The sequence below is a fragment of the Gekko japonicus genome, unplaced genomic scaffold (genome assembly GCF_001447785.1).
Source record: "Gekko japonicus isolate JY-2015 unplaced genomic scaffold, Gekko_japonicus_V1.1 scaffold2761, whole genome shotgun sequence".
Classification (NCBI taxonomy): domain Eukaryota; kingdom Metazoa; phylum Chordata; class Lepidosauria; order Squamata; family Gekkonidae; genus Gekko; species Gekko japonicus.
The window spans coordinates 145,443-157,903 of record NW_015168738.1 but is presented as its reverse complement, the minus strand read 5'-3'; the positions used below and the strand labels follow the sequence as shown (position 1 = coordinate 157,903).

Here is a 12,461-nt window from a genome sequence, read left to right as displayed (position 1 = left end):
CAGTTGCACAGAGGTGGTTACCCTAAAAATGCTAAATTATTTATGTATTATTTATTTATTTCACTTTTACCCCGCCCTCCCCGCCAAGCGGGCTCAGGGCGGCTTCCAAAAACTGATAAGCAGTATACATTTTGCAGTAATAGAATAAAATACATTTAAAAACATTAGATGAATTCGGGGGAAGGTATCGCAGCAAAAACATTTTAGTAAATAGAATCTTTAGGACCCAAGTCACCACGAACTCAGCATGGTGTAGCGGTTAGAATAACTAAGAGAAGAAAAGAATGGATTTATACCCTGCCCTTCACTACCCAACGGAGTCTTAGAGTGGCTAACAAACTCCTTTCCCTTCCCCTCCCCACAACAGACACCCTGTGAGGTAGGTCGGGCTGAGAGAGCTCTTTCGAGAACCACTCTTGAGAGAACAGCTCTGAGAGAACTTGTGACTGACCCAAGGTCATCCAGTAGGTGTGAGTGGAGGAGTGAGGAATCAAACCCGGTTCTCCCAGGTTAGAGTCCATGCACTTAACCACTACACCAAACTGTAGATATATTTTCTTTATATATTCTGTGCATACTGTCATGGCATTTGCTAGTCTTAGTTGTTTTTTACTGTGACCCATCTACTAGTTAGTAGTGGCTAGAATACCAGACTAGGATCTGGGAGACCCAGGTTCAAATTCCCACTCTGCCATGGAAGCTCGCTGGGTGACCCTGGGCCAGTCACAAACACTTGGCCTAGGCTACCTCACAGGCTTCTTGTGAGGATAAAATGGTAGAGGGAGAACAGTGTAAGCTGCTTTGGGGGCCCATTAGAAGGAAAGACAGGGTATGAATGAAGTAAATAAACAGAATATCTAGGCTTATTCTCTCCTCCTCCCCTGCAACACTTTTCGGTGTTGACTTGCCAAGTTTATTGTTTCAGACAACATGAACATAATACCTCAAAAAGGATATTATAGCACTGGGAAAAGTGCAGAAAAGGGCAACTAGGATGATAAAGGGGCTGGAACACTTTCCCTATGAAGAAAGGTTAAAGCGCTTGGAGCTCTTTAGCTTGGAGAAACGACGTCTGAGGGGTGACATGATTGAGGTTTACAAGATGATGCATGTGATAGAGCAGGCGGAGAAAGAAGTCCTTTTCTCCCTTTCTCACAATACAAGAACTCGTGGGCACTCCATGAAATTGCTGAGCAGTCAGGTTAGAACGGATAAAAAGAAGTCCTTCTTTTGCCACAGGAGGTGGTGGCCGCTACAAGCATGGACGGCTTCAAGAGGGAATTAGATAAGCATATGGAGCAGAGGTCCATCAGTGGCTCTTAGCCACTTTCGGTCTGGGGCAAGGGATGCCCTGTCTTCTTGGTGCTTGGGGGGGGGGGGTCAACAGTGGGAGGGCTTCTGGTGTCCTGGCCCCACTGCTGGACCTCCTGGTGGCACCTGGTATTTCTGGCCACTGTGTGACAGAGTGTTGGACTGGTTGGACCATTGGCCTGATCCAAAATTGGCTTCTCTTATGTTCTTAGGGTTTGCTCATGATAAATTCACACCGGGCTGATTTTCACCTGCTTCCTCTGCCCCCCCCCCCTGCGCTCAGAGCAAAGAACGAAGACTACCTTTACAAAAAAACCAAACGTTTATTTTTGTAAGTTTTCTATATATTACATCATATCTTTCGTCTCCTTGCTTTACATAATTGTTAAATTCCCCCCTTCCTCCTCCAACCCCTTGTTTGTTGGTCCTTCATTCACAGCCACGGGCACAAAGTCTGAATCTTCCACCGAATGTCCTGTCTTCCTTCCAATGTTATCCACTTTAAATAGATCTTCCATCTGGTTTTAATTTCTTCGGCTTTATCCTCCCATGTGGGGTCTTCTGGCGCAATTTCTCGATGATGTCCAACTGCACAGAACGAAGACTACCTATACCAGATGACGTAAATTACAGCTTGTTACGATGTCCAAACTCAGGTAATTTAACAATTGGTTCTTCACCAATTCCTGGGATTGTACTCCACAGTACAATCCTGGTTTTGAATCCCAGCTGTGGGCAATAAGAACAAGTGATCATATCTGGGGATCAACCCAAACTGGTTAAACTGGGACGCCTTCCAAAACCAGGAAGTTTTCACTCTCACTTCTGTGCGTGAGAGACGAAAACACAAAGAGAAGTGTGAAAATAAACCAGGTGCAAGCTTGCTACAGCCAAGCCTGACTTTGTTTGTGATGTCTGCGTATTGAATCTAGACAACAATTGAGAGTAGACTGACTTATGGGAAGTTCAAGGGTATCCTGTTCGAGCCAGTTGAAGCTCTCTGAATTCTAGACAATTTTTTACAGAATCACTAGGGTTTATCAAGGGAAAGAACACAAGAACATAAAAGAAGCCATGTTGAATCTGGTCAATGGCCCATCGAGTCCAATACTCTGTGTCGCACAGTGGCCAAAACCCAGGTGCCACCAGGAGGTCCACCAGCAGGGCCAGAACTCCAGAAGCCCTCCCACTTGTTGCCCTCCAAGCACCAAGACTACACAGCAGCACCGCCTCAGATTGTTCCATCTATAACTTGTGGCTAATAGCCACTGATGGACCTACGTAAGAACATAAGAGTAGCCATGTTGGATGAGGCCAACAGCCCATCCAGCCCAGCACTCTGTGTAACGGAGTGGCCGAAACCCAGGTGCCACCAAGGAGGTCCACCAGCAGGGCCATAAGAACATAAAACAAGCCAATGTTGGATCAGGCCAGTGGCCCATCCAGTCCAACACTCTGTGTCACACAGTGGCCAAAACCCAGGTGCCCTCAGGAGGCCCACCAGGAGGACCAGAACTTGTTGTCCTCTAAGCACCAAGAATACAGAACATCACTGCCCCAGACAGAGTGTTCCACCTATCCCTTATGACTAATAGGCACTGATAGACCTCGGTTCCATGTTTTCTCCCATTCCCACTTGAAGTGCTCTATGCTTGTAGCCTCCACCACTTCCTGTGGCAGTGACATCAGAAGATCTTTGGGTGGTCTAGGCCTATCCTCATCCGACTGCAGCCAGACAGGTTCCATGGGAAGCCTACCAGCAGATCAGGGACAAAGGCAGTAGCTGTTTGCCTCTAGTTGCTGTTGTTGTTCAGTCGCACAGTCGAATCAGACTCTTCGCGACCCCATGGACCAGTTCACGCCAGGCCTTCCTGTCTTCCGCCGTCCTTCGAAGTTGGCTCAATTTCATGTTCGTTGCATCTATGACACTGTCTAACCATCTCATCCTTTGCCGTCCCCGTCTTCTTTGACCTTCAATCTTTCCCAGCATCAGGGTCTTCTCCAGTGAGTGCTCCCTTCTCATTTGGTGGCCAAAGTAGTTGAGCTTCAGTTTCACTCTCTGGCCTTCCAGGGAACAGTCAGGGTTGATTTCTTTTAGGATTGACTGATTTGATCTTCTTGCAGTCCAAGGGACTCGCAAGTGTCTTCTCCAGCACTATAGTTGAAAAGAATCTATTCTTCGGCGCTCGGCCTTCCTTATAGTCCAACTTTTGCAGCCATACATGACTACCGGGAATACCATTGCTTTGACCATGCGAACTTTTGTTGGCAGGGTGATGTCTCTACTTTTTATCATGCTGTTTAGGTTCGCCATCGCTTTCCTCCCAAGGAGCAGGTATCTTTTAATTTCATGGATGCTGTCACAGTCTGCGGTGATCTGGGATCCCAGGAACGTGAAGTCTGTCACTACTTCCACGACTTCCCCTTCTATTTGCCAAGGAGTGATGGGGCCGGATGCCATGATCTTAGTTTTTTTTATGTTGAGCTTCAAGCCCACTTTTGCGCTCTCCTCTTTGACCCTGAGCAAGAGGCTCTTTAGGTCCTCTTCACTTTCTGCCCTTAGAGTGGTATCATCTGCATATCTGAGGTTGTTGATCTTTTCCCCAGCAATCTTAATTCCCGCTTGTGGTTCATCCTCTTAGCAACTTATATATAGAGCGTCAACATCTGCCCCTGGAAGTTTTATCTATCCAACTAACAATCACTAATTGTCTCCTCTTTTATATTTTAACCACCGAGCCCTAAACACATTATAGCAGTGAATTCCATTAACGAACCAACACATTGCTCTATACTTCATAAGCCCTGAACCTATTGCACAATACTTTCATTGCGTGATCTCAATCGCTTGCATTTTCAAGAGAAAATGACTTTCTCTAGTATAGTCATCTTTCCTTGAAAAGCCACATGCACTCAATGAACTTGTCAATGTCAGTGTGGGAGCTTCCTTACAGGAGGAAACGTCACAATCCTCTCCCCAGTACCCAGAGGCTATTCTGCTGTTAGTGGGGTTAACCAACAACCCATTCCTCACCTCCGGCCAAAGATTCCTAATCGGATTCATGATTCACCTTCCTTTCCCCCTTTCCTACCTGCAAGTGATGTGCACTCAAGCAGTGCCACACGAACCACGAGAAGTAAGCAAAAGCTTTGATTATTGAGGGCAGTGGGCCATGCATGCGTTCAGAGTTTGCATAAAAGGGCTAACCCACGTGACTTATGGCAGTGGCAATCATAAAATCATAGAGTTGGAAGGAACCTCCATGGTCATCTAGTCCAACTCCTGGCACAAGGCAGGAAATTCACAAATACCTCCCCCCTCCACACCTGCAGCGACCCGTTCCATGCCCAGAAGATGACAAAAAACCCACCAGGATTGCGCTCCCTGACCCCAGAGTGGCGATCAGCATTTCCCTGGGTGTGTAAGAAAGGGCCACAAGAACCAAGCACTGAGGCAACCCTTCCGGCCCTCCCTCTCATGATCTGCCCAAGTTCACAGAATCAGCATGGCTGTCAGATGGCCGTCTAGCCTCTGTCTGAAAACCTCCAAGGAGAGCCCACCACTTCCTGAGGAAGCCTGTTCCACTGAGGAACCTCTCTAACCGTCAGTAAGTTCTTCCTGATATTTAGACGAAAACTCTTCTGATTTAATTTCAACCCCTTGGTTCTGGGCAACAGACAACAATTCCGCACCATCCGCTCTATGACAGCCCTTCAAGTACTTGAAGACGGTTATCAAAAGGGAATTAGATAAGCATATGGAGCAGAGGTCCATCAGTGGCAAGTGATGCTCTGTCTTCTTGGTGCTTGGGGGGGGTCAACAGTGGGAGGGCTTCTAATGTCCTGGCCCCACTGGTGGATCTCCTGATGGCACCTGGTATTTCTGGCCACTGTGTGATACAGAGTGTTGGGCTGGATGGGCCTTTGGCCTGATCCAACATTGGCGTCTCTTATGTTCTTATGTTATCGTATCACCTCTCAGTCGTCTCCTCTCCAGGCTAAACATACCCGGCTCCTGCGACCTTTCAAGCTGAAGAAAGCGCACTTGGTCAAAAACGCCGCTAGAATTGTTCTTACTTTACATTACGTGTGTGACGTTAAGTGCCATCAAATCACTTCTGACTTACGGCGACCCTACGAATGAATGTCCTCCAAAACGCCCATTGATGACAGGCCTTGCTCAGGACTTGCACACTGAGGGCCTTTGTGGCTTCCTTGATTGAGTCGGTCCATTACATGAGAGGCCCTTCACATTAACTAGCCAGTTTGGTGTAGTGGTCAGGAGTGCGGGCTCTAACCTGGGAGAACCGGGTTGGATTCCCCACTCCGCCACATGCAGCTGCTGGTGTGACCTTGGGTCAGTCACAAGTTGTCTCAGAGCTGTTCTCCCACGAGCAGTTCTCGAGAGAGCTCTCTCGGCCCCACCTATCTCACAGGGCGTCTGTTGTGGGGAAGGGAAAGGAGACTGTAAGCTGCTCTGAGACTCCGAGTGAAGGGCGGGGTATAAATCCGATATCCTCATCTTCTTAGCCGTGCAGTTAGAGTTCAGCCTCCCAGAGGCCATCTGATTACAGGAAAGCGTATGGACTTCATTATGAGAGACTTCGGATGGAAAGCCTTTGTAGTGGGGGCGTGTCTTCCACAGACGCATACTGCTTATTAACAAGATAGCTTGACGAGATCACCCAGTATGGCTTCTCAGTGCAAGCCCAGGGTGCCTCTGCATATCGGAGTGAGGAAACATCCTTGTGCAATTTACAAAGTGCCTCTCTTCTAGACAAGCACACTGTTGGCATACCACACAGCCACGCCGGGCCGACTCCCTGGAGAAGCACCAGGGGAGACGCGTAGCACAGTGTTCTGAAAGGTTAAACGGTAGCACACCGTTACAGAGCATTTCATTGAACTGCTCAGAGCCCTTCGCTTCCCTTACCTTGATCATCCTTGCTATATCCCAGGAAATTGGGTCAGTATTACAAGGTCACCGACCCAAGTCAGACCTTCGCACAGAGCAGTTTAATTAGGAACGGCTCCCCGAAGTGTAAGAAGTGTGAGGCTGACAGATGGTGGCAGTACAAATATGAACTATGGGAGGATCTCCACCTGGAACTCCTGTACTCAACAGCTACTGCTACCTGATCAATTACATTAGGGGCATAACTCCATTCTACCGTTCTGTAGAGCCAAACATTTTCATATTAACACGCGCTAAGTCAAGAGAGAGGAAGAGGAGGAGGAAGAGACTGGATTTATATCCCACCCTTCACTTGGAATAACAGAGCGGCTTACAATCTTCTTTCCCTTCCCCACAACACACACCCTGTGAGGTAGGTGGGGCTGAGAGCGCGCTTTCGAAAACTGACCGTGAGAGAACAGCTCTGAGAGAACTTGTGACTGACCCAAAGTCACTCCAGCAAGCGGCATATGGAGGCGTGGGGAAATCAAAGCCGGTTCTCCCAGATTAGAGTCTGCGCTCTTAGCCACTACACCAAAGGGCAGAGATTATCATTAATCATAGGTCTGACTATTATTTACCTCTGGATTTAGTTTATAGTTTCATCTCACAGAAATACCTTTGGCTACTACTGGTGGTGGTGGGAAATGCCATCGAGCTGCAGCCGACTTATGGTGCCCCTGCAGGGCTTTGAAGGCAAGAGACCTTCAGAGGTGGGGGGGCATTGCCTGCCTCTGTGACACGACCCTGGACTTCCTTGGCCACCTCCCTTCCAAATACTGACCAAGGCTGATCTCTGGTCAGTATTCGGAAGGGCCAGTTTGGTGCAGTGGCTAAGTGCACGGACTCTAATCTGAGAGAACTGGGTTTGATTCCCCACTCCTCCACTTGCAGCTGCTGGATGACCTTGGGCAAGCCATAGTTCTGTCAGAGTTGTTCTTGAAAAAGAGCAGATTCTATCAGAGCTCTCTCAGCCCCACCTACCTGACAGGGTGTCTGTTGTGGGGAGGGGAAGGGAAAGGAGTTTGCAAGTCGCTCTGAGACACCTTTGGGTAGTGAAGGGTGGGGTATAAATCCAATCTCCTCCTCCTCTTCTTCTTCCACCATATGTGTCGCAAAGTTTTTAGCAGAAGCTTATGCCATCAAAATTGAAACACACCTGTAGATTTTAACCAGCTAAAAGATGCCTGCTTCTCTTCAATATTTTATATTAGATACACTCGTTTGTAAGCCGCTCTGAGACTCCTTTGGGTAGTGAAGGGCGGGGTATAAATCCAATCCTTCTTCTGTTTTGCTTCTGAGATGTGACCAAATTGTGCTAGCCTGGGCTATCCAGCTCAGGGCTATTATACTGCCACTCATCATCCAGTTTCAAGAGCCAAATTCCCATTTATGGGATGTTCTGCTGGAGTACCACTATATTACACTCATCATTTTTAAGTTTCGCTGCTGGTTTAACTTAAGGGGTATATTTGTGATCCGAAGCAACTATTTGTACTTGCTTGGACAACTGGGAAAGGCAAAGAATAAACTTGTCAAACGCCCCTTGAAGCCTTTACGCCTCACACATAGCTGCGGCTTCTGCACCTTTCAAAAGTTCCAGCCTTATCTGTCCCCACAAATGCCTTAGCACACATATCATTGTCAGTGCACGATAAACTAGAATAGGCTGAACCACCCTGACCCATTAACTTTACAGGTCAGCGGCAGGAAGCTTTCTCCAGCAAAAACAGGAATGCTGAACTTTGTGCCAGATGCCTCCATTTGCAATACTTTTCACCAAGGATATACAGGAAATAAACTGAGGACAGTCACAAGGCCCCCCAATTTAAGAGAATTGCTAATCACTACAGTGTGGTACAGTGGTGTCAGGCCAGCGGTGCTTTCACACATACTAAATAATGCCAGTTTCAATCCACTTCAGCAACCATTTGCAAGCTGATTTCTCCATCTCACACAGTCAAATCCAGTTGCAAAGTACATTGAAAGTGCGTTATTTTGGGTGTGTGAAATTTCTCTAGGGTCCGGGAGGCCTCGAGTTCAGATCCCCCACTCTGTCATGAAGCTTTCTGGGTGACCTTAAGTCAGTCGCTCTCTCTAAACCTCACCCACTTAAGCTAAGTGGGTCGTCGGAAGAGTAAAATGGGCGATGGGGGAAAAAAGTACACCACCCAGAGAAATCAAGATAAAGTGTGCTAAATAAATAAAACGAAACAAACACTTGGCTTTCCATTAATGGCCTGAATTCGACTCGACTCATATAAAGGCTTCAAATATTAACTCCCCAAAGGATCGCCAAAAGACTTTTGTGTAAATAAAGCCTGTTGTGTAAAGGAACATGGAATCTGTTTTGGAGGGAATGAGTGCAAGACTTGGAGAGAAAGGCCGACTACAGGTAAAGTAAAATTAAAATAAGTACACCAATACAAGGCCATGGAAATGTACTCCTATATCTGTGACTGGGGGCAACTACTGTATTTACAGAGAAGAGGAGATAGGATTTATACCCCGCCCTTCACTACCCAAAGGAGTCTCAGAGCAGCTTACAAGCTCCTTTCCCTTCCCCTCCCCACAACAGACACCCTGTGAGGTACGTGGGGCTGAGAGAGATCTGACAGAAATGGCTCTTTTTCAAGGACAGCTGTGCCAGAATTATGGCTTGCCCAAGGTCACATCAGCAGGTGCAAGTGGAGGAGTGGGGAATCAAACCCGGTTCTCCCAGATTAGAGGCCGCGCACTTAACCACGACACCAAACCACTACACTACAGGAAAGGAAGATCCCACTCCAACATGTGCCAAGAAGGGGAGGGGCATCTTACATTCACAAACCAATTACCAAAAGATTTATCTTCCCTTTGGTATCCTGCATTTTAGACAGCAAAACCCTTCAATTATAGCTAGGAACACAGGCTGAATGTATCTACTTATTTGTTTCATTCATACCGCACCTTTCTCCCCAGGGGCATCCCAAAGCAGCTTACATCATTCTTCTCCCCTCTATGTACCCACACAACAGCCCTGCAAGGTGGGTTGGGCTGAGAATATGTGGCTGCCCAAGCTCACCAGCAAACCTGCAGGGCACAAGGGGGATTCAAACCTGGGTCTTCCGGATCCTAGCACAGTACTCTAACCCCTATGCTCTACGGGGTCTCAATTAGGAGATCCCACTGAATACATTTCAAGCAATAAGAAACAAAGGGTAAGGAGCAAAATTATTGAAAGGAGCCATTTTAACTGGTAACTTATGTTCATACAAGGGAAAGCAGGTTTTTTTACTAACCTAAAAAGGCCATGCCGCGCTGTTCCCCCTCCCCCAGAGCATACATCAAGCCTTCTCAGAAAAAGAGGAACTCCCCATGACCTGAATAGAGGAACACGAGGTGCCTTGCAGAATGAATCTAGATTCATGTCCAGTAGGCCCTTAAGAGGCCAACCAGATTTAAGGGGTGTGAACCGTCAAGTGCCAAAGCTCCCTTAATTAAATACCAGTAGGAACAGAGACACCTGAGCTCTTACATCCCAGTCAGAAGGTGCATTGCAAACAAAGGAGTCAGGATGCAGAGGTGCAATGCAAAATATCATCCTCTCCTCCCTCGGGGATCTCCATTCTTACTTGTACCAGGCAAAGGGGGCTTTGACTCTCAAGAGCTTATACCCTTACAATCTTAGAACCAGGTTTGAGTCCTGTGGCACCTTTAAGACCAACAAAGTTTAATTCCCAGAATTAAACTTTGTTGGTCTTAAAGGTGCCACAGAACTCAAACTTGGTTCTACTGCCTCAGACCAACACGGCTACCCACCTGAACATCTTGTTGGTCTCGATGGTCCTACTGGACTTGAATCCGGCTCTTCTACTGCAGACTAACACGGCCACCCTACCTACTCCACCTCTGGACTAAGAAAGCCTCCTGGCAAAGGGACAACTGCAAAGAGGTAGAGGCGGGCTCTGTGTCTCAAAGCACCACATCTCGGAAGAAGGAAGGGACTGGGTAGCCCCTGTGGCATCAGACTCAAAGCAAGTGGGGTGGAGAAAGGGACCACAAGCTTCTAAGTCCCTAATGCATTTTTTGAGCTTGTGCAGGGCTATTTTTGGGCAGGGATGCACAGGAACGGAGTTCCGTCTGGCTCCTGAGTTGGCCACGCCCAGCAGGAACTCATTAGCATAACAGGCCACACCCAACAGCAGAAACTCATTAAGACTGGCTACATTAGGGGTGTGTGGCCTAACATGCAAAGGAGTTCCTACTACAAAAAAGGCCCTGGGTTTTGACAACAAACAAGGTAAACAGAATAAGAAGGGAAAGGTGGGTGTGGCTGGATGACCACACTTCTGGTAACACGGGGGTGTGGCCTAATGTGCTAATGAGTGGTGCTGTCAGCAGTGTGGTCTAATATGCTAATACGTTTTGCCATTGGGTGTGGCCTATTATGCTAATGAGTTCCTGCTGGGCTTTGTCTACAAAAAGAGCCCTGACAGAACCTAAGGAAACACGAGAACACAGACCTGGGGAGTTGGGGAAGTGACAGAGGGCTACAGTTACCAACTTCCTGAGTGAACCTGGAGGTCTCCCAGAACTGAGAAGAAGAGATTGGGCAGTGTTCCCTCTAAGCTGAGTTAGTGTGAGCTGGCTCACAGTTTTTTAGCCTCCGGCTCACGCATTTCTGTCTTAGCTCAAGAAGGAAGGCTCCAGAACAAAGTAATTTATGGCACACCCAAATTGCTCACTCGCATCTTTAATGCCAGTTGCTCCCAAAGTAGAATTTTTGCTCACAAGACTCCACAGCTTAGAGGGAACACAGGTTCACACCCCGCCCTTCACTACCCGAAGGAACCCTCAGAGCTGCTCATAATCTCCTTTCCCTTCCCCTCCCCACAACCAGGACCATAGCTAATGTGGGGCCCACGTAGCCTGACCCCCCCCCCCCGCATTCGTTCTGGGACCCCCCCTTCCTCCCAGACCGGACTCAAATTGAATTAACGTAATTCACTTCGATTTAATTAGCTGTGCTCCCCCCTGAGGCCCCCTCCCCCCCAAAAAACCACTAGCCTCAGGTCAGCCCACCACAGACACCCTGTGAGGTAGGTGGGGCTGAGAGAGCTCTGAGAGAACCGCTCCGGAGAGGACAGTTCTGAGAGAGCTTGTGACTGACCCAGGGACACACCAGCAGCTGCCTGCGGAGGAGCGGGGAATCCAACCCGGTTCCCCCCCAGATTAGAGTCCTACCCGTTCATACCCACAGGATTTCCAGCCGACCGAGACCAGTTCCCCAGGGAGAAACTGGAGCCTCAACTTGCGCCTGTAGCTCCGCACGCCAGTGTGCTGCCCTCCTCAAACTATCCTCCCCAAAGCCCCAGGAGAGTCCCCAGGCGGAGTTGGCAACCCCGGCCAGGGCTAGAGAGAGAGACGTCAGGAAGAGGAAAAGGGAGCGAAGGACAGTGGAAAGCAAACCCCCCCCCCGCCCTTCGCCTACCTCCAGGGTCGAGACGGTGCTGGTGAAGAGGTCCTCGCCGTCCTCCAGCTCCTCCGCCTCGGTCTGCCGGCCGTCCCCGAGCGGCGGGGGCTCGCGTTCCGCCGCCATCTTATTCGGTCCCCCTCCTCCCTCTCCTGCCGAGGCGCGGGATTTCCGGCAGCTGCCTCCAGTCACGTGACGCGCCGCCCGCCCCGCCCTCCTCCTCCTCCTCCTCCTCTTCCCCCTCCCCGATTCGCCGCCTCACGTGACGGTAAACAAACCACAGCTGCGTGAGAAGGAAGGGGGCGGGGCCGCCGGGCGGTAACTGACAGCTGGAGGGGGGGAGATTGGCCAATCACGGGCGCGCCGTGATTGGTCGCTCGGAGAGCCTGGGGAAGGGAAAGGAAAGGAGGGTTCGGAGTGGCCTCCCCCCACCAAGGATTCTGGGAACACCTACGACCCCCCGCCGCGACTTGGCAACCCTAGTCCTTGCCGTCTCCTGATTTCCTCTTCTGGACACTTCCTGTTCCTGCACAGCTTCTTGTTGTCTCCTCTCACAGCAGTTAGGTTAGACAGTTAAGGTTCTCTCTCTCTCTCTCGCGCTCTCTCTCTCTCGCTCTCTCTCTCCCCGCTCGGCTGCGCCCGCTGTCAGGGCGGCGGCCGCGATGTCGGACAAGGAGTTCATGTGGGCCCTCAAGAACGGCGACCTGGACGAGGTGAAGGACTACGTGGCCAAGGTGAGGC

The 12,461-nt window shown here is 49.2% G+C and overlaps 2 protein-coding genes across 2 annotated transcripts in view; one reads left to right on the top strand and one right to left on the bottom strand.

Annotated features, from left to right (window-relative positions):
- Window positions 1–11,914, bottom strand: part of SNX2 (sorting nexin 2) — a 52,267-nt gene extending 40,353 nt beyond the window's left edge. The window contains exon 1 of the mRNA XM_015415619.1: window positions 11,739–11,914. Within this exon, the coding sequence (XP_015271105.1) occupies window positions 11,739–11,846 (108 nt within the window). The 5' untranslated portion in view covers window positions 11,847–11,914. The remainder of the gene's footprint in view (window positions 1–11,738) is intronic.
- A 407-nt stretch (window positions 11,915–12,321) lies between these two features.
- The window catches only part of LOC107114178 (myotrophin), a 16,386-nt gene continuing 16,246 nt past the window's right edge, over window positions 12,322–12,461 (top strand). The window contains exon 1 of the mRNA XM_015415617.1: window positions 12,322–12,454. Coding sequence (XP_015271103.1) covers window positions 12,383–12,454 — 72 coding nt within the window. The 5' untranslated portion in view covers window positions 12,322–12,382. The remainder of the gene's footprint in view (window positions 12,455–12,461) is intronic.